Genomic DNA, 22,317 nt, shown 5'->3' with positions numbered 1-22,317 from the left:
GCAGAAGGAACAAAGATTAAGATCTTATTTGTCATCCCTCATGAGAATATTACTCTAAAGATATGGGCAGCAGTATACACTTCTATATATTTTTTAATACATTACCATCCATTAACAAATAAGTATGAATGATTTCATTAATAGTTTACGTATTATGCAAAAGCAGAATAAACAGAACATTTGCTCTCATACAACATTTGCCTGTGGTACTATAATAAAAAAGAAAAAGCTTCCTTGAGGTTTCTCTCACCTTTAATATATCACTTTAGAAAATGCTGCCTTGATTAACCATAATAGCATCACAGTTGTGGTCCATAAAGGATGAGGCAGTTCACAGGCATTGCTACAGTGTAGCGACCAATATGCAATGCTTTAAAGCCTGCTGTTGTAGATGTCATTTCTGAGACAACCTTTGCAGAAAGACATCAAAGATTTTTGGTATAGCCTTCGTCTGTATAGTGATACTGCTTTTTAAGGGACATTTTCAGGTGTATCACGCTTGTTTGATAAAGCCACAGAATAAGTTCTGCTGAGAGAAAAGCTAGTTGTGAACTCCCTCTGCACAGGCTGGCGGTATGAGTTTCTGCAGTCTTCAAACCACTACTGATAATCCTTGATGTCACGTCAAGCCAGACTGAGAATACCTCCTGCAAATAAGAGTCCCGCTTTAATCTTCTCCTCGCGCTAACACCCACCACGTGGGCATGGGGGGAACGAACACTGTGGCATGGCTCGACAGAGCAGAGCAAGTGCTTTGCTAGCAATTATGAACTTCAAAAACTTTTAAATTGAAAAACCCAAAGCAGTTGGCCATCAGGATGGCAAACGCAGATATTTACAAAGCTTTCATCTACACTTTTAACAGCTGTCCTCATTCAGCGTTCATAATTTCCATAAGAAAAATCAGCATCAGTAGCACTGGATCAGCTCTAGCCATAATTAATCATATTCATGACCAGCTAAGAGAACAAAGCAAATTCAACATTTCCAGCCAACATGAGCTTTTTGTAATTTGGCAAGATCAGATAAAAGTTAGACTGTGCCAGAAAAACCTTCAGCTTTTGGGGCTGCCCCATCACTGGTTTAACAGATAACGTTTCTGAATTACCTCTGAATTTTTGTTAAACTCCTCCTGTTATAGAAGGTCACACATAAAATATTTCGGGCAGTTTAAGTTAATTTTGAATTATTAGTGAATAATATATAGAGAAATTCCATTCATACCAAAAAGCTAATTTCAAAATTAATTATGAAGAAGTCTGTTCAAGAAGACAATGATTCAAGAGTCACTTCATGATAAAACTGAAGTGAGAGTAGGGTTAAAACTACTTTTTGCCAAAAGATATTTCACTTTTCATTTCACATCATTCATTTTTTGAAAAACTTTGTTTTCAAGAGAAAATATTTGACTGCTTGAATTTTATCGGCTCCTACCTTTTTGCATCCCTAGTTTTGTGTTTGTCTTTCACATTCTTACAAACTTCTAAAAAATTCATTTACTAAAGTTCTTTTTATTTGCTCTTCCATGAAAAAAACAAACACACATTTTGTGGACAGAGTGAGCGATAAAGTCATCAATCACAGTTAGAATGTCATAAATACTTGTGCAGAACTTTTCAACATTTACTACTAATTAATGTCATGAATTACAGGATTTAAATTAAACAAATAAAATTTATAAATTATGTAAAGCAGATGCAGTTGCCTTTAACTGACACTGAGAACCAACAGCTTAAATCCAGGCCTTTTTCTCCCTTCCCAGTAAATGGTAATGTATTAAACACCACGTGAATGATGAATAAAAATAATGCCTGGGGCTGCTGGAGGTTCTAAGCAATCTGCATTTCAAAAGAGACTGATGTCAGTCAAGTGTATTTATCTGAAAAGAAGCCAGTAAAACAGACAGCATGGAAGAGATTTCAAGCAGAAAATACAGCAGATTCAGAGAAATGTCAGATTTTTTGTGACCAGATAGTGGAATTGTTTTACTGGTAGCTACACACTGGTGCTTGGAAGAGATTATGCAATTATAAAAACATGGGCTGAAGTTGAGAAATTGTCATCTGACAATGGAAAAATCATCACATCATCTGTTTTCTTGCCTAGATTCAGTGGGATGGTATCTTAGCTCAATGCATTCTGAAAACACACAGATAAATCCTGCAATGGACAACAATTCAGATTCACATCTGAATTTTCCCTATGATTTGAGTATGGGAGACTGGGTCTTATCTGGTGCCTCTCTCAGTGCATCAAAGTGCCACACTGGAAAACAATGGTGTTTTTATTGTGCCGGCCAGTGGCAATGAGAAAGCAAAAGGTTTGTGAATAGCTCTGGTTAATGTAAATTTACACAGAGCTCTAGTTTGAAGTACACTGTAAATCAGTGATACGCCAGAGGAAGCTCCCAAGAATCTATTTGAGAAACCTGCCTTCAGATGGGGAGGAGAACTGAGCTTCCCTCCTATGCTAGAGAGACTTAATTCCCTCTGTAGTTGATGCTAAATAGTCTCTGCCATATGAAGGACAATGTAAAGAGATTGTGACGGCACAGTGAGTCACAGTAAAAATTCAGGAAACATTCAGCTCTTGATTGGCAGCAAAGACTCTGTTGATTTGTGATGACTTTTTTATTCAATTACATTTCATATCTTGAGCACTCCTCATTTTGCCTACGGTGCCGCTCTCAGAGGTGTGATAGGCAGCGGCCAAACAGGAGACTCAGATAGACTGAGGAAAGGTCCTCTCGATTTCTTGGATCAGTTGCTGTTTGCAGTTACCACCGTGATACTTTGGAGTGAATCCAGTGATGATACCAATAGAACTGCCTGTGCAGGTGAAATTAGGTGACTGCTTAACTCATTAGGTGGCCATTATTTAGTGAATGAGGCTGGAGTATCCTACAAATGGGAGAGGAGGCCACATGTACAATAGGCAGATACGATGCAGCTTCCTTATTAAACTTGGGGGTGGGCAAGCAGTCCAGTACGTGGAGCTTCTGCAGCTCCCAGGAGCTGAGGGAACTGTGACGAGTTACTCAACTCTCTTTCTGTGAATCCTGTACCTCAAGAGACTTAACAGACATATTTTTTTCACTGGCTATTTGGATGGTATCAGCCTACAGTTCTAGTGCTGGTGCTCAACCTGCTCCTGGCAGGTTTCAGATATGGGTCTGAATTTTCCCAACATTCACAGTTCCAGGACCTTACTTTGGGCTACTGTCTAATGTTTGGGCACATGATTTATCATGTTGATTTATTAAATTATATTACTTGAATACTATTCTCAGTACAAATATCAAGAATATAGTCATCCAGGCACTGAAAGAAACTCACAGTGCAGCAGAACATGTGTTATTCAGAAAACCCAATGGAGACGGAGGTGCTCCTCAACTTGACTACTTTGCTTCTTTGAGTGTTTTCTTTTATCTATGTCACTGCTGTGTTGCGCAGGGTTCTTCAGAAGAAGCATCACAAAAAACGCGGTATACAAGTGTAAAAATGGAGGCAACTGCGAGATGGACATGTACATGAGGAGAAAATGCCAGGAGTGCCGCCTAAGGAAATGCAAGCAAATGGGCATGTTGGCTGAATGTATGTATACAGGTATTTGCATCATACAGTCAGAGTGTGCAGAGAACGCATCAAATACTGTATTTGTTTAATTGGGCTGGTTTTAATGATAAAGCTATAAAAGATGTCACCTGGCAGGTGGAAGGCACATTAAAGATGATGCTGTTTCTGTGCATCAAATCCTGTTGAAAAAGGCAAATGCACTTATAAGCAACAGGTTTTAGTTGGTGGTCAGGGACACAAGGGTATAAGAGCTCAGCAAATTGTGAAGGAGGGGCTGTCCTGCACTAGGTGACAGCCATTAGTCTGCTTGAGTAGGAAGAAAAAGCAGTTGGGGGAAGCAAATCTATGAGAGACTCCCCAGGAGTGAGGCGTTTGCAGTGTTGTGGAAGCCAGAGCAGGAAAGCCCTGGCGCTTCCTTTTGCTACTCTTTTTGGGGCTCTCCCTGTCAAGTTCTTGCTAGCCAAGTCCAAATTTTTGCATTCAAACAATGACATTTTCAAGAAAAGAGGAGGACTGCCGCTAGCAGGAAGTGTCTGTGGACTTGCCAAGTCTATGTTCCCAGACCTCACCCAGCAATCAGGCAACGCCTGCTGAGGGCTAGCCCTTTTTTATAGTCTCATTAGCTTTTCTCATGGTGCTTAGATTTTCCTGCTTTGCATATAGGCACATAGGTAGAACCGTCTCCAGAAATGAAGCTGATGGACTTTAATAATGTTTCATATTAAAGCGAATACACTGTTCAGACTGACAGCTTATAAACTTCATTGAACTTCACATTGGATAACTTAGAACAACAGGGATATTGGAGTGCAACTTTAAAACATGTTTAAAATTCCATTTTGAGTAAAATGTTGGCCAATCAATTATTTTTGCAAGCTTGCTCCTGTAAACATCTGTCTGTAAACATCTGCTCTTCTGCCTTCCATGAACAGGGCTACAATTTATTTTTCTTGATGGTTCCAATCATTTTAGCATACACGTATGTGTGAAACCAATTTAGGTTCATACAGGAAATTAATCTACTTGGAATTTTTAATATACTTCTATCCCTCAATCTGATCAGAAGATGCTATATTAACTGTTGGTTTTGTGAGAAACAATAAGCTCCATCAATATTTGGAATGCATTGCCAGCATAATGTAATTAATCTTTCATTCTGCAAATTGAACAGGCTACAAAGATCCTGAGATACGACATATTCTCGTGCAGTATGTAAATATATAGGCAGACACCACCACTTGATGACAGCACTCCATGTGTCCCTAAGTGCCAGGGGAAAATAACTCCCCTGTGGTGCTGATCCCAGATCCATTGTTCCAAAATTTTAAGAGCTCAAAATAGCCTGAGTGACTCAGTACGACAGAAAAACAACCCACCATCGAAAAAAATAGGTCAGCGTAAATAATACTGACTGGGCCCACATGAAACTTTTAAACTGGCCTATCGTTTTCACAAACTGGCATATGTGAAATAAAAGCCAGCGAGTGCCACTGCCATCTGACTCTCTCTCTGCAATGGAAACACTGGGTATCTTGTGTTGCTCATGACTTAACCATAACCATGCTCTAATGCACTGCAATGAGGACGTTTGGCAAGGTCCCATTTAATGGCTTTTAAGTAGGAGTGTGCTGTATAATTGCTTTTAGTTCAAGGCAATCCAGGACAGTAAAACACAAAGCTTCTAGGAGCATAGAGCATTTATTTGGAAAAAAAAAGACTAGGAAATAAGAGGTTACCTTGAACTTTGTTTCACTTACTCATTTTGTAGGATTGTAATTGCAAGCTCTATGGATTCTTTTTCCCTCTGAACAAGGATGGAAAGTCTTATAAACATTTATGGCACGGCTACTCAACAATCTTAATCCTGCCCTTTATACATAAATCACAGACAGATCAAAATTACTGACCATGAATTTCAGTCATTTGCTGTGGTTTTGATAGAAACTGAAAGTTTCTTGGGTGAAATGTCTACCTACGGAAGACCTAGGTTCTGCCACTCTTCCTGGAAGGTAATACACATTTAATACCCATTGAAACCTAGCTATCTCTGAGGTAAAAAGTAAAGTCCTGTCTTTCACGTGAATTTTCCAGCTAACTTAAATGGAGCCAGAATAAGATGTCAAGGTACTACTCAGTAACAGGAAGCATGAGAAAAATCTGTCTTACTGCTTAAGGCAAATGTAAACTGAATTTTCCCTAGGAAGGTAGTAGACCAGATTCTAAGCTGGTGGAAAACAGTACAAGCCCATTAACACCGCCAAAGGATGCACTGAATAATTTAGAAAAAGAAATCTACGATGCTGTGTGGCAGCACAAATTACATGGCTCAATACCAATTATTATCTCCATCATTTCTATTCCCCCCTTTCAAGGTATTATTTGCAGGTCTTATTTTAATCATGTAAATTTCCTCTTCTCTCAGCGGTTCAGGTAGGTTATTTTATATAGTGCTTAAACAGGAAATTAAAAACATTCACAACGAAATTCACTGTTTTCATGGTATCTTCCTCCACTATCATATACTCACTGAATGTGCCTCTTTTCCTTCTCTGCATTTTCAAAGGTGAAGAATGGGAAGGATACTTGAAAGAAACTCAACAAAAAAAAAAAAAGGCAAGAAAGAAAGAAAGTCCTGTGCTGATAGGTTTATTTTTAGATGAATACTTAGCTGTTTACTTTTTCATTTGTGCTTTCTGGCTGTCTTCCACGGGTTGTGTAGGGTACCTATTGTCTCTTTCTTTTGTTAGCACAAGCAAATTGCTAGTTTTTATGACATCCACACAAGGATGCTCCCTGGTTCAAGGTACTGAAATGTAGTCTAGAACAAAAAAAAAAAAATAACACCACAAATGCAAAAATCCTTTCATTAGGGCAAGTGAACCTCTGTAGTAAAACCAGGGCTTTGTTCAGTACTCTAATATAATGAAATGCAAAATAGCAAGACCAACCAGGTAACATTTTAAACAAATATATTTTTCAAGTACATTTGCCAGCCTGAGTTACTTCTGAGCCCACGTTTTCAGCTGTTGGTCTGTATAGTGACACTGTAATGGCTAAAGCCCTGGAGTCCTCTCTTCTGAGAGGGCTTTCTGTGCGAAGATTCTGCACTACAGCCATAATAATGCTTAAAGATTATTGAAAACATTCACTGTTCTTTGTGTAAGAACAGCTGTACCTTTGTTACTGTTTTGGATTGGATGAGGAGCACGCTTTTGATGACAGTCTTCCAATTGTCTCCATTTATTGCACTCTGGTTCAGGTGTTGGAGCACATGAAGGGGTTTTCTTTTGGCTGAAACTAAACCAAAGACACACTCCAGCACACTCACATCACTAATGGGTCTTCTGTCTGCAAGACCAGATTAGAGCTGGTCCAAAGCAAGACTCCTGACATGCACACTGTGTGGATGCTGGGTCACCAGAACCGTTTTGCTCTGCAGATGGGCTCCTTCTGGGCTAGACTACTCAGTGTGTGCTTAGTATGTCTCATTAGACTCACATCCAAAGATATGATGTTCAGGAAATGACCTGCACAGGTAAGTGGGTTTGTTAGTGTAAAGGGCATTCATGTGCATGTTTATGTACGTATTGAGTGTCTGAGGCATATGTAAATCCAATTGCTATCTGCTGCATTATATGTTCTAGGTCTGTTAACAGAAATACAATGCAAGTCAAAAAGGCTACGGAAAAATGTGAAACAGCCCCCAGATCAGACAGTCAATGAAGATAACGAGGGCCATGACATGAAACAAGTGACATCTACAACTAAAATATACAGGGTAAGAAAATTCTTGTAATAGTTTGTACCGTAGTGGTGATGTTTGAGATAAATGTGGCTAGTACAGTGAATATAGAGTACTTGCAATCTCTCTGGAGCTGTCTGTATTAATTAAAACTCCATCTCCCATCAAGTCAAGAAAACACCTTGAGTATAGAAGCAGTTCTGATATTTTTAGTCAAAACTCAGTAAAGCATCCATAAAATCCATATTCTGTGATACATATGTCAGGTATATATCACATACTGTGAGGTGTGATATTAAAGTTTGAGCATACCTAGTTATTTGCTAAACATTTCCTTATTTCTACTAATAAACCACACAAACTCACGCAGTTTAGAAGCATTATACACCTCTCTTCTGTACATTACTATAGAAATCTCAGTGACAAGCAAACCTCTTGTCTGCTTGATCTCCAAGTATGAGAAATAGATATATAGCTTTTGCCTAAAGCAAGACATGCTAGATCATTTCTATGACTGCATTTCATGATGGGCTTTTTTTTTTGCCAGTATAGGAGAAAGTAGAATTTACCCCAGAACAGCAGAACCTTCTTGATTACATCATGGATTCATACAGTAAACAACAAATACCACAGGAGGTGTCAAAAAAGCTAGTAAGTACATTGATGAATTCATTTTTGAGATGCGGATGACAAAGCTGAGGATTACACAGCAAAAAATATTTGTACTCAGCATAATTAGGTGTAGTAAGTAGTAGAGCAAACTATGGGTAAAAGCTTACAGTTAAAACATGCTGCAAGGGGGGCAGAATCTCTCCCATTCAGTCAACAGTTAGACCACATCTTTGTTTATCAAACTTAAATGCCAAGAAAAAGCTTTCAACTCTGGAAATACACTTTTATGCTCAAATCTAACCTTTGCTTATTGGAGCTTTGTTTTTTGCATTGTCAGTATAGGCAGTGATTTGAGTTTGACTTGCAGTCAAGCTTCCTTTCTATAAAGATACCAGCCTGGATTCTTGAAAATATTTCATTTTTTGGAACCCCAATTCCCAACATTTTCCAGGTTTGGATTTTTGTTTCATCCCCTCTTCTTCCCTTTTCCTCTCTACCTTCTAGAAATTCCATTTTCCCTCTAAGAGTTCCCAGTTTTCATGGTAGGATGGAAAAAGGTTGGGAAACAGGGAGAAGAGGAAAAAAGAGTTTAAAAGAGATACAAATTTTTTTTTACAAAACTGTCATGTTCAGTCTTAAAAAAAAAAAAACAACAAAACCAAAACAACTGTAGAAAATTATTTCCTAAGTCATCAACTTTGAAAACTAATCATAGAATCATAGAATCATAGAATACCAGGTTGGAAGGGACCTCAGGGATCATCTGGTCCAACCTTTCTAGCACAATCTAGACGAGATGGCCCAGCACCATGTCCACCTGAGTCTTAAACATGTTCAGCGGAGCGGAGTCAACCACTTCCCTGGGGAGATTATTCCAATGACTGTTCTCATTGTGAAAAATTTACCTCTCGTGTCCAATCGGAATCTCCCTGGGAGTAACTTGTACCCGTTACCCCTTGTCCTCACCATGTGACTCCTTGTAAAAAGGGAGTCTCCATCTTCTTTGTAGCTCCCCTGTAAGTACTGGGACATGGTGATGAGATCACCTCTAAGCCTCCTTTTCTCAAGGCTGAACAAGCGCAGCTCTCAGCCTATCCTCATACAGCAGGCTGCCCAGACCCTTGATCATCTTGGTGGCCCTTCTCTGGACCCCCTCCAGACTGTCCACATGTTTTTTGTATAAAGGGGACCAGAACTAAAAGGAAGACACTTGCGGGGGGGGTGGGGTGGGGTTGAATAACCCATAACTAACTTGTGGAACTTATTTCCATGAGAGGTTGAGGAGGTCAAAACCAAAAATATAGTAAAAGAAGAAATAGACAAAATCATGGATAACAAGGCTTTTGGTTATGGTACACATAGAACTTCTAGCTCAGGAAGTGCCTAAATCATTGATTGCTAGACATGACACTGAAAGTGAGAGAGATATTCCAGAGGAAAGGACACTGTCTACTTCTTTTACTACTTAAGTTGCCTTCCAAAATACCTGTTTTTGACAACCACTGGAGACAAATTATAGGGTTAGATGGACCTCTTGCCTGATCCAGTCTAATAATTCTTGTATTTTATACTCTTAAATGTGAAGTGACAATGAATATTAACAGATTTTTTTTGTTTGTTTGAATTTTAACAGTTACATGAGGAATTCAGTGCTGAAGGAAATTTTCTGATTTTAACAGAAATGGCTACCAGTCACGTGCAGGTTCTTGTGGAATTCACTAAAAAACTACCAGGTACATCCAGTGTGTTGGGGCAAATTTTATTATTGCAAAGCTTACATGCCTTTCAGTTGCCATTTGGTAGTTGTTGTGTATATTTTGAAGACTATATAAAAATGCCTCCTCCTCTGACACATATACATTCTTCAGACTCTGTCTAAAGAAAGAGAGTTTTGTGCTCTGAGGAATAATACGTTGAATAATTCAAACTCTGCCACTCTGAGATGTGCCACTCTTTACCTATTGACAAACAAAACGCTCAGAGAAGGGGTTGTGTCTCTAGAGAGATTTTATTTTCCTGTATCACTGCAATGCCAAATAGTCTGCCTCTAAATTACCTCTAACACTTGCCAGACTCTGCTTCACTGGCTTTGCTGCCTTTCTAGCAAAGCCTCTAGGTCATGGCATCCACTGAATTGTGAGTTCTAAACAAGAACTTTCCCTAGTTGGCGGCACCAATCGTTATGGTCCTTGCAGCATATGTTATGGACAAGCACTGAAAACCCGAGTTGATCATTAGTATTTTTTTACCTCCCAAGTTGATGTTATTTCAAGAGTGAACATTGGGCATGGCACAGGTTCCTTGTAAGACAAGTAATGCTTAGCTGTATGAAAACATTATTTTCCTGGTATTCCCATGATACTGACCCTTTCTCTGTGTGTTATGGGCTTGCTTCACAGCCTAGCACTGCAGTTGTAACTATATTTTTTTATGCTAACTGGAATACTGGCTTGCAAGAAATGAACAGAGCACAAATTAAGCAAAGGGGTACAGCAATGTCAGCAGAAAGATGCTAATACCGCTCCTTAATGGACCAAAAGAAAAAATTTGCTACGTGCCACTCTGGCTGAACGCAGTCACTGCTCAAGCACAGGGTTATGTGTGCACATCCACACCTAACAGGAAGTGAAGCTATGAGCTGGACACTTGATGGTTGTTTCATAAGAGGGAAAAAATCCCCTACCAGACTTCTGCAATCCAAGTGGTCTTATGCTGAGGAAAAGGCAAAGGGGTCTTAAAGTCAGAAGTACAGAAAAAGATACAGGTTCTGCTGTTAAGTTTAAGTTGAGAAAGACGAAGGGAGGAGCTTTGTAATTGAATAATCTCATATTTTCAGTGTTGACTTAGAGTCCATCTGGCACAATTTATCACCTTTTTGTTTCATTCTCTACATTATCTTTTTCTGTGCTTCCCCACAGAATCACGGGGTGGGTATCAGGCAAGTACCTGCATTGGCAAGTATGAGGAGAGTTTGCCATGATCTTCAGCTCCCCGTTTGTCTTCAGAGGAGCACCTCTGTATTCACACAAGTTACCAAATTCTTTCTGATTTCTTCAGTGGGTTTTAGAGTCCTTCCCTTCCAAGAAGAGAAACACATATTTAAAACACAGCAAGAAAGCCTCTATGTAAAGCCACATCTTAGTCCAAATGCAAGGTGAAATATTTAAAATTAGATGCTTCAAATGCTGATTTTTGCCATCAGAGCACGGAAAGAGCTGAAAGCATCATGGCAGAGGGAGAGTCACAGAGAGCTCTGGTGGAAACATGGCAGAAGATGTTAGGCAGTGCCATCAGGCTAGACAAAATCTCCACTATTGGTTGTGCTACGCCACTAAATTTTGCTTATCATGTTCCTCTTAAAGTACCATGAACACTGAAACACAAGTCTAATTCTCAGACTCCAATCTGTGTAATTTTCTGGAATCTATGTTTCAATTTCTGCAGCACTTGGCAACCCTGCTGACATCAACATCAAGGTTATGCAGATGTGTAGCACCTCATGTGCAAGAATTTCAAGACAGAAAGTAGCAGGGACTTTTCTGTTGCTGCCTTACTTATCTCTGACATCTCCCCAGGCTTCCAAACCCTTGATCATGAAGATCAGATTGCTTTGCTGAAAGGCTCAGCAGTAGAAGCCATGTTCCTCCGTTCAGCTGAGATCTTCAGTAGGAAACTTCCTACAGGACATACTGTCCTTTTAGAAGAAAGAATTCGCAACAGTGGTAAGTATCTTGTTTAATGAGGAAAAAACAAACACCACCATTGCACTTCTGTGTCAGTATTTTGCCCTTGAAAAGCTAGTAAAATTGTTTATTAGCTATTAAAGCTAGTAAAATTGTTCTGTATATTAACTAGAACAAATCTTAACTCAGCCTTGAGTCTAAAGGTCATAAGGTAAAGGTTTATTTATAAATACATTGCAAGTATTATGAATGACACTGTAGCAAACAAACCTGGTGCAAGTCTCAAATTATAAGCATTAAAGAACAACAAAGTACTACCATTTCAAATTATTCATATAAAATATCAATATTTATGCTTTCAAATGCAATCACTATAAGAAAGAAAAAATGTTAGGATGTTACTGGAGATGACTGTAGGGAAACACATATTCTTAGGGTCAATTTGGTAAAATTAAATCACACTGCACAAGGTGCATAGAAGAATTATAAACATGGCATGTTCTCAGTATGTTTTCTGCTTCTTAAAGTCCATCAAAGGTTCAGTGGCTATGACAAATTCTATCAGTTCTAGACATAAATCTTAATAATTATGAAAAGCCAAACAGGGCTGGATATTGTTTGTTCCTTAAAGCACGAAAAGTTGTGTTTTGCATTGTTATGTATTCTTTGTACTCCGCTGATGCAATACTGAATGTTTTGCCTTTTTCTGTATTGACCAGCAAACTTTATCTACCCCTCAGCTACCTATTGTTCAAAATCCAAATGTAATAAAAATTCTGAATCAAAGAGTCTCTCTACAGTCAGAGAGTGCTTTGACTCAGGCTTCTGGCCTTCCTTTTTAATGGTCAAAAGGAGAAGAGATTGTATAACATTTAACCTCAATACTAGTCATAGAAATGGGCTTGAACGCAGTTACGAAACACTTACAATCAGTAATGTGAAGGTACTACTGATGTAAGCAAAATTAGGTGAATACTTACATATTTGAAACCCTGAAAAGAAGTTAGGAAACATGAGCATAGCTCGCTTGCTGAAGATATGTATTTAGTCTGGCTTAGCACACTCAGTTCTAGGTTTATATTTTATAGTTTTTAATATTTCTTTCATTTTGATTTATTATAAGAGGCTATTGTTTGATCGACTGGAAATTGTGACTTTGAGCATGACATGGATGGCTTCTGGTCCAGGTTCTGCAGGCAGAGAAGTATGCCAAGAAGGCCAGAGATATTGTTATGATACTATGATATTAATATTACATTTTATTTCTCCACTCTGTGCAAACTCAAGCCTACTTAAACACATTTTCCTTGGCTGCACTTAATGGGGCTGTGACAGTAAACAAAAGCAGCTTGTAAATCTTTGCATTTGTAGCAGTGTTAACTTAATTGCTGCTACCAATGCTATTTAACTGTTAGTGCTACTGCACAGACCCAGAAGTCACTCAAAATTTCCAGAGTCTCTCATTTTGGACTGACATTTCTGCATGCTAGAGGTTATCTGTCAACCTGGCAATGCCCCTTGCATGAAAAAGGCTTAAAAGTGTTTTTTAAATGCCCCTCTGCCTACGTTTTCAGTACTGGTAACTGCCTGTCAGTTAGTGGTATCACTTCATTTGCACCAAAAAAGCAAGCAGATTGGTTTATAAGAGGAAGGAATTTTACTAGGTAGGTTTGACTCTCTCATGCCTCGCAGGTGTATTTCTCAGTGTTCACTGAATTTTCATAGGAATCCTGTTTGTCGTCAACAAGCTACCAGAGTTTTTTGTTTTGACTTTAAGAGCTCGCATTGGCACAATTTTTCGGCACATTTTGTCTTAGTTTATGGCAAATTCCAGAATTACACATTTAGGCAAATTGAATAATTGTTGGAAATGCCTACTACTGAAACATCTTATTTTTGTTGTTTAAATCATGGTCATTTTCAGGTGTCACGAGTTTAAACAAAATGAAAGAAAGGCATCCAAATTCTTCTGTTATCATTGCTTACACATACAGCTTTCAAAAATATTAACTATGCAGTTCACACCCCTGCATGTCATAGGACTCAGCACCAGGGCTCTAGGTTGAATAATAGCCTGTACTAAATGGGATATTAGGATAGAAACTTAAGCAGCCTCTTCCAGCCTTAACCAGTAAGGACACACTACGAAAAACTGCGGCTGGCCATTATCATGTTATAGACTGGTCCAAGAGATAAAACCCAAATCAAATAAAGAAGAAAACCCATGAGAATTACACATAAATTTGGAGATAGCGACTTTTTTTTTTGCATACACCTCACTGAAAAACAAGACTAAATACAGCAAACTGAAACACCCTGCAAAGACAATAGAGAGCAGCAGAGGAAATGCAGTGATAGCTGAGTGAGAGTTTAGAAATTAAATTTATAGTTAATGAATGATGAAGAAGCATCAGGATTATTCATGGCTCCTAGTGAGGTTCCAAACACTCTCAGGGCATCAACCATAAATCATTGCTGTTAGTCAGAACTTCTGTCCACATATTTTTAGGTGCAGACAATTGTCTGAATGTCACATAAGTCCTATTGTCAAGCCTTGATGTCTGTATCCATAAAATCGGGGGTGGGGATCCTGCCTAAAAGTCACAAGCTGTCCAGACTTCTGTCACCTGCCAGCATGTCCGCTTGGAAGCTACTCTCATGTATTAATATTTATGCCTTCCCCAGTCTGTTTGTATGGAAAGGATTTTTTTTTTTTTTTCTGATAAAAAAGCCAGAGATCTGGTGGTGATGACCTTTCAGCATTAGCAGCCTTCATTTTTATTCTGATGTTGATGAGGTGTATTTTTATTTCTTAGCTTGAGCATATTGCTTAAGTCCTGGTGCATCTCAGTGACCGCCTTTGTTTGTGCCCTTATGGTCTTTTTCCATAAGGTGTTATGGGAATTCTTTCATTAGCTGCTCCTGAGACAGAAATCCTCTCCTACTCACTCTAATATTGAGACTTAATGAGAAATACAGACATTTTATTTAATGTTAATGAGAGCTTGTGCCACTTACTCATCTTATTTGATGCTTTGCTATGCATACACAAAGTTGTGACTGATTCATTCTGTGAAAGGCTGACATCCTAGTAATCTAAAGCTTAATTTATTTCTGTTATTTTGAAAGCAAACTCTCCCCATTATCTAGCTGTACAATATTTTTAAAAACAGTGTTGAAATACTGAATATTTTCTCAGTGAGCATTTATAGCTTGTTTTTCTAAGGACACCTGCTTTCAGCAGTCATGAAGAGCCAGGGATTTTTATTTCATCATTTTATTCTACAGAGACGTTCTACTAATTTCAGTATCATCAGGGAATAAGATACTATCTGATACAGACGGAAATGGAAAAATCTGGATCCAAATTTTCAGTTGGCAGCAGGACACCCGACATTGTGAAATATCCTGTTGTCTTCCTAGATAGGTTACAGGTGCTGAAGTACAGTGAGATCCAAGGAAAAAAAAAGAAATAGCCACAATTTCAAAGCCCTGGCAAAAGGCCACCTTTTGCCCTTGAATGTGGGATACAAAGTTCCCATTGATTTGGACAAGGGACTCTAGTAACCAAGGGCAAAATCTGGCACTGGAACAATGGATACCTAATAACTTCTGCTGCCTTTGGCTTTTATTATTTGATTATTAGTACTGAGTAACGGTGGTGCTTCAAAACCCCATTGTGCTGGAGTTTGTGCAGAGAAACAAACCAAAATTATCTGCACTGCTGAGTCCAGATAATCTAATCTAAGAGAGAGCAACCTGGCCAGTATCTAGCCCCTTGTTTCTAAACGTACCTGCAAATCTGCAAAACACGTACCTGTGTCTACCCCTCCAAATGGCCATATGCACCCACACAGAAGGAGACACCATCCTGTGACTCGACTCAAAACTGGCACACTGCCCAAAATATTTAGAAATTAGGACCACTTTAAATTACAGAGTATAGGAAAGAGCTTTTCTGTTTGTATGTGGTACTGCACAAACTACCTCACTGAGTTAGCCAGTGCCATGTTCTTGAATTACAAATAAAATTGATAAAAGTGTTTATATCGTATCTACAGAGTTAATTTATACCCATGAAAACAAGAACAGATGTCAGAGGACCCAATCTCTTTTCTTCTGCATAAGTCTGCTTCTCCAGGCCAAAAACTTATTTAAATAGACTCAATGTATGAAGACTAGCTCAAGGCAGTGCAGATGCTGCTGCTGTGTGCCAGACCACACTTCCCTCCTGACTGCAGGCACTCAGGCCACTGCCAAAGGATGGTATGTGGCAATGTCATTTGTGTCCTCCTTGCAGGTTTGGTTGGTTTGTTGTTTTGGGATTTTTTTTTTGGTTTGGTGTTTTTTTGTTTTTGTTTTTTAACTAAGGTTTCTTTGCTTGTAATGGTGGCTTTACAGCAGTCCTATTGATTGCTTTTGAGAAGACGTTTTTTCGCTATCCTGCTTGTGAGTTCTCCTTGGCACATGCTAACCTCTCATTTAAGTCGGCCATTTAACCTCTACAAGATGATGATAGAGGTCACATGAACATGCTCTGGTGTATCTTCTCTACTGGCTACATTTTCCCCTTTTCGGCTCTCAGCACTGACACTGTGAATTTGGTCAGTGTTTAAAGGGCCACTGATGCATTTGAACAGGTTAGAAGGCAGAGCTCATAAGCAGCATGGAAAGCAGTTCCGGTAGATGAAACACTGTGAAAGATAAGATGTAATTTTGTGAGTAATTAATACATTTTATTTTCATAAAACAGCTACTAATATACCCTAGGTTTAATAACCACTGGCACCCCCATGTTTACCAAGAAAAAAAGATCTCTTTATTCATATTAATCACATAATGCTAGTTACTGCTAATTAGTACTTACTCTCAAGCTTTCCTCTTGCAATAGATTAATCTATTCAGTTTTAATCAACAGCCAAAATAGAAAAGAGAATACTGGTCTCAAAAAGCTGGCAATACTGACTCAATATCACAGTAAAAACATCTATTCCAGGATTATGTTAACCAGATAATTATTTATGGCTTGAAACTGCAAACCTTATGAAAGCAACAGTCACCTTCAGAGAGAAATCATAGGAACGAAACGCTGAAAAAGGCAAGGTCTAAAACAATGCTGTGTCCTAAGCTACAGATAGGAATGAAATTGTGCAAAAAGTAAGGGGTGCTGAATGAATAACACTCATGGGTTTAAATCTGCTCCAGTCTAATGCCAGAAGGCCATACTCAGTAAAGCCAGTATTTCCCGTTCACTACCCTGGGGTTTACAGCCAGTCATCCAGTAATATAGCGAAATCAGTCAAATGAATTGTGGTATCTTCCGCAGATCATAGAGTTGGGCTGGTGGTCAGGAAGAAATCTGGGCAGTTCAGAACGACGCATAATGAAACACAAAGGAGGGGCATGCTCTTATTGCCGTAATGCCGCATGAAACAAAGTTTTTGAAACCTTTTTGAAAAAAAAGTTAAGAAGGAGGCACCATTAACACCGGCCAGGAAGCTCTGCCTATCTGACACAGTACTATGCAGCGCTCTTGTCTGATCTAAATAAAGAGGGCTAGACGGAGCTAACTTTTCAGTTCTCGCTGAGGCCAGAAGTACATTGTAACTTCATCTATTGGATTTTTTTCACTTTGGAGTATGATTTGTAACAATGACATTTGAGAAGTCATATAATTCGTTTCTCCTCTAGCCTTTCCAGTTACGAGCACCAAATCGCCTTTAATTCTTTTTCTGATAACCTGAATTGAAGTGACAACATCTTGTACAGTAGATAAGAAAAAAAAAGCAAGAACTATAAACATCTGTTTCCTGCTTTTTTGCTTTCTGGTGGAGCTTATTAAATCCAAACTGAAGCATTTCAATCCCATTAGAAAACAGCCCCCTCTTGTGATGGAACAGTGGTTTGTGTAACGTGCATACAGGATGATGAAATAACTGGGAAAATCCAGCACAGATGGGATGAGGGCAAAACGAGTAACCAAGCAAAAATTCCATTATCCTAGTCTCAAAATTGCTCATTTTGCATGGTTTCATTCATAATTCTCTTGTGACATATATCTATTTAAAGATTTCAAAGTTCTGTTCTCTTTAGTAAAAGCAGCAAATCAGTTGCATTGCTGAAACACCCCTTTTTGCTACCTTTCACCTCTTCTGTTTTGTTTTATTTCTCTGTTTGGAGTACAGTAGTGCAGAGAAGCTCTCTGTCGTAATTTCATTTGCTTCCACATCTATACTCAGTTTTTACTTCACCCATGCATGCTTTAGTTTCTTAATGTTAGATTATAAGCATCCTGGGGCAAGGATTGTTTTACTGCATGCTTATACAGTGCCTGGACCAGTGAGGACCTGATTTAGTTATTCCACACCCTGTTGACCAGCATCATTTTTATCCCACTTCTGCTATATTGACGGTAGGACTCAAGGAGCTTTGCGGTCAGCAAAACAGTGAATTCATCCAGCTGAAAACTAACATGACTGTAAAAAAAAGGAGAAAAAAAAATCAAATTATGAATATGAGAACCAAATGATGGGAGTCTTAGTCACAGCCCACTTCCTCCCATTTCCTGTCTGCTGCCAAGACGATTGTGCCCAGCGGCGCGATACCTTGCACAGAGACTTCTAAAAATATCCAGTTTGTCTTGGACTTTTTTCATGTCATTGCTGAACTACTCACTTCCACGAAAGGAATTTGCTTGCTCTGCTTTAGGGCTCAGCTAGACTTATTTTTTTTTCCTGTTTTTAGATTCACGCAAACTTTAAGACTTTGGTGTGTCATATGGATGTGTTCCTTACATATGTCATAGTGTAAGGAACTTTGACATTTAAAATTGCCCAAGAGAGAGACAGGTGGGTCCCCAAAAGTTAGCAATAACAAGTGTTCAAAATTTTAAATAGTTAACGCTGATGACTAATAACATAAACCTCGCAGAATATTAGATGCTATGACTATTGTTTGCTCTATATAAAGCTCCAGCTGTGTTACTAACTTCCACAGGATGAGCTGACTCGCATCATATATATTTGCTTAATTGACTTAGACTCTTCTCAATAGTGTTGAACTTGTTATAGAAATAAGATTTGTGGCTTGTAATCTGAAGTGACCACAAGTTGCTCATGTCACATGTCACGTCACATGAAACACATCATTCAGCCACAAAATAAACCACACCCTGCAAGACCATACTTTCACTCTGTTGGGACTCATAACTATTCCACTGAATAAGTTCTCACTGTCACAGCAAAATGTGACTTGTTCGTAGTTAAGTCAAGTGACTTCATGTTTCCTTCCTTTGAGTTCCACCTGCTGAGTTTCATTTCGAATTTCCCCTGTTGGAGGCATTCCAAACCTTACCAGCCCTGGACTTGAGCTTCATGTTGTATATTCACTCAAAATCACATTATTTCATGCAGTTTCCACACCGAGTTATAAAGTCTTCTCCCAGAACAGCTCAAAATTAAGAGTAAAATGACAAGAAATCCTATGGCCCTCATCTGTGGGAACAGAGGAAGTTTCCATCCTTTCAGCCAAGGAAGACCAAAAGGCTTCTTGCTGCAGAACCACTGGTTCAGCTCTCTACACCTCATCGGTGCCACTGCTTCAGAGTTGCAAGCAACCGTTGTCAACAGTCTAGTGGCTGCTTTGAGTGGCTCACACACCAGTTTAAAAAAAAAAATAAATTTGATGTCACAGGACCTACTTCTCTTTTACCCCAAAAAGCAGAATGAAGTACATCTGTAATTTACGGCTAACAACATTGTGACCTGATGACAAAGTCAGTAAGAGGAAGCCCAGTCGGCATGCCCCAGTTCGGTAACGCCAAAGGGTTTTGCTGATGGCGAGAGAATTGCATGATCTGGGCTGGATTTTAATCATTTATGGCTCTCTACTTTATAATACACCAGTTTATGCTTTAAGGTAGTAGTAGTTGCAAGCAAGTTGATCTTGGACTACAGGTAATCCTAGACCTAGCTAAAGTTTTAGGCTACATAAAAGGAGCAATTAAGACTCTTTATGGAGACAACTGAAGCAGCTGCCCAAGGCAGTTAGCTGTAGAGTAGAGTTGGGCTAGAATTAAACCATACACCCTGAGAGGTTTCCATATAACTAATGTAAAGATAGGGAACATGGGGACTGTTTTGCAAACTCTGCATACTGGAAACAGAAAACAGAAGACAGTTAGAATATCAGCAGACAGCGAGAAAAACATGTATGATGTGACTTGTCCTGAAGAGCTAGATGGACAAACCTGCAGAGAAAAAGGAATTGCTTGAAAGAAAGACTTTGACGCCATGTGAAAAGAAATTGCCCGCGCTTGCCTGTTTCTACTCTGATCTGGAAAACAAAAATGTGCTTGCACTTTTGTAACTATTCTCTTGCATCAGGCCTGATTTGTGTAGTAAATTTCTCCCACCAAGACAGTCAAGGCTTTAGTATTTCTAAATAATTGTTCTGTGGCAATAAACCAGATTATTTCAATAATTAAGAAATATTATAACTTTTTTTTTCTCACAGGTATCTCAGATGAATTCATAACTCCCATGTTTAATTTTTATAAAAGCATTGGAGAGCTGAAGATGACACAGGAAGAATATGCGCTGCTCACAGCCATAGTTATCCTGTCTCCAGGTAACTTCTAATCCAGAATTAAATATTAGTGGTTTTGGAAAGAAAGCATGAGGATTGTGACCTGAAACTTGTAAAAACTTACATTCTACGTAGAGTAAGTGAGCATACACGCTTATCCAGTATATTCAGCTGTTAAACCAAAAACCAAGCACATAAATCCAAACTCCAAATGTCCTGCTACACCTTCTGGTTTTGCATACAAGGAAAAAAAGTGCCTAAATAGCCTGCTTAAAAATTACTGGTGTCTCTTCACTGCTTAGCAGGACAGGCTTCTTCCTTCAGAAAACCCCAGTTGTGGTTACATGCACATCACTACAGACCATTGTGGAACGTCACATTTTTTAGAAGGAAATTGGGAAACCCTATAACTTAGAATAGAGAATGGCAGTGAAGGTCGTCAGCCTTCATTGAACAAACACGAGCTGGCAAGAGCAGAAGGACAGTAGCAAGTTGCCCTCTCGACTATAAAGTGGTGGAAACTGACCTTTCACAAGTATCGGCGTAGTAGTGTCTCAGCCCTGATTACGGGCTTTGCTGTAAAACCTAATTCTTTGACAACACAAAACTAACCAGCTCTGCCTACAACATACGGACAAATGTATAGTGCCTCAAACAGACTATCATAGCGATGGGAGAAGAGAAGCCTGACGCTTCAGGACAAAAGACAGACACTGAGGTTCCCAAATCGGGTTTCATGGAAGATGGGAAGGTGAAGCAATTCCATGGCTCTTTGAGTCAGTGTGGCTCAGGAAATTTTTTTACACCAAAAATTCCAGTGACAAAAAAACCCCATCCTCCTCTTTTCCTCCGTCTCCAAATACCCAAACAAACACATACTTCCATATGAACAAAATAAAAAGACAAGTATTTTCTAGGAAACAAATTTCATCCGAGGATGAAGATGCTTGATTCCTCCCTGGTGACCTGTATGCACACTCTTCGCTACTGGTCAAATTCCCTGGTTGTACTACATGTCCAAGAACTTATGCTGTGCTGCTCAGTTGTTGCAATGCATCGCAGGACGTACTCAGGTGCAGAATGGCATTGGGAGATGATGGTACAACCCCAGAGAAACATTTCTGAGTTAAAAGTCTTCAGTTTTTGAAAAGGTTTAAAGTTTTCCCTAGCTAGAAGTGGGAAGCTTACGTGAAAACCCCGAACCAAAAATACCATGTTAAAGCACTTCTATTCCCTCTCAATTTGAAAAGAAATATTCTTGGCAGGTGTGAACATCAGTGCCCAGTGTAAATATCTGAATATTTTGATATTCATTTATCGGTGTAAATATTTACATTGTATCAGAGCATGTATTTGCTAATTACTTCTTTTCTTTTAAAACCATAACCAGATCGACAATACATAAAGGACAGAGAGTCTGTGGAAAGGCTTCAAGAACCCCTGCTGGATATTCTACAAAAAGTCTGCAAACTTCACCACCCAGATAACCCTCAACACTTTGCGTGTCTTCTGGGCCGTCTTACAGAATTACGGACATTTAACCATCATCACGCAGAGATGCTGATGTCATGGAGAGTGAATGATCACAAATTCACACCTCTTCTCTGTGAGATCTGGGATGTGCAGTGATGGATACTTTTTATTTTGTTTTAGGAAAAATATCTTTTTAAAGGACCACATAGCATTTATTTTCATAGAAAAATATCCCACAGTACATTAAATTTTCTTTACTGCATTTTTATAGAAACATGCCATGGATTCATAAAAGCCATTTTGTTCACTATACACAGAATATTGTATAGCTATCAGATTTTCACACGTGAGTATAATTCTCTCTGTATTTACATTCTCTGATCAGAAAAGAGTCCACCAGCTCCTCAGAGGAACCCTGTTAATTCCTGCTGCAATTAAGCTGATCGCAGTTACAGTTCCTCTTGACAAATGGGGAAATGCAGGTTTCCATTCATATTTTTTCATTGCAGTGTTTTTGTGCTTGGCCTCCATTAAAGAATATATTCCAGATATTTATGCTAATAAACTAGCTGAAATGGTTAATGCCATAGTCATTTGCTGTTCAACTGTGAAACGTGTTCACATAAGATGCACAAGCTCTTATTTC

The 22,317-nt window shown here is 38.9% G+C and overlaps 1 protein-coding gene across 2 annotated transcripts in view; it reads left to right on the top strand.

Annotated features, from left to right (window-relative positions):
• Nucleotides 1–21,827, top strand: part of NR1H4 (nuclear receptor subfamily 1 group H member 4) — a gene marked incomplete at both ends in the record, with an annotated part of 34,388 nt that extends 12,561 nt beyond the window's left edge. Inside the window, 7 exons of one of the 2 annotated variants that reach the window (XM_082308408.1) lie at nt 3,453–3,593; nt 7,220–7,353; nt 7,870–7,968; nt 9,563–9,662; nt 11,505–11,651; nt 20,127–20,240; nt 21,589–21,827. In XM_082308408.1, the coding sequence (XP_082164534.1) occupies nt 3,453–3,593; nt 7,220–7,353; nt 7,870–7,968; nt 9,563–9,662; nt 11,505–11,651; nt 20,127–20,240; nt 21,589–21,827 (974 nt within the window). Of the gene's footprint in view, nt 1–3,452; nt 3,606–7,219; nt 7,354–7,869; nt 7,969–9,562; nt 9,663–11,504; nt 11,652–20,126; nt 20,241–21,588 lie in introns of both variants that reach the window. The other variant, XM_082308407.1, reaches the window with a different exon arrangement.
• Between the last annotated feature and the right edge of the window lie 490 nt (nt 21,828–22,317).

This window comes from Platalea leucorodia (genome assembly GCF_965183815.1).
Source record: "Platalea leucorodia genome assembly, chromosome: 4".
NCBI lineage: Eukaryota > Metazoa > Chordata > Aves > Pelecaniformes > Threskiornithidae > Platalea > Platalea leucorodia.
The sequence above is the reverse complement of the archived record's forward strand: the minus strand, read 5'-3'. Positions and strand labels throughout refer to the sequence as shown.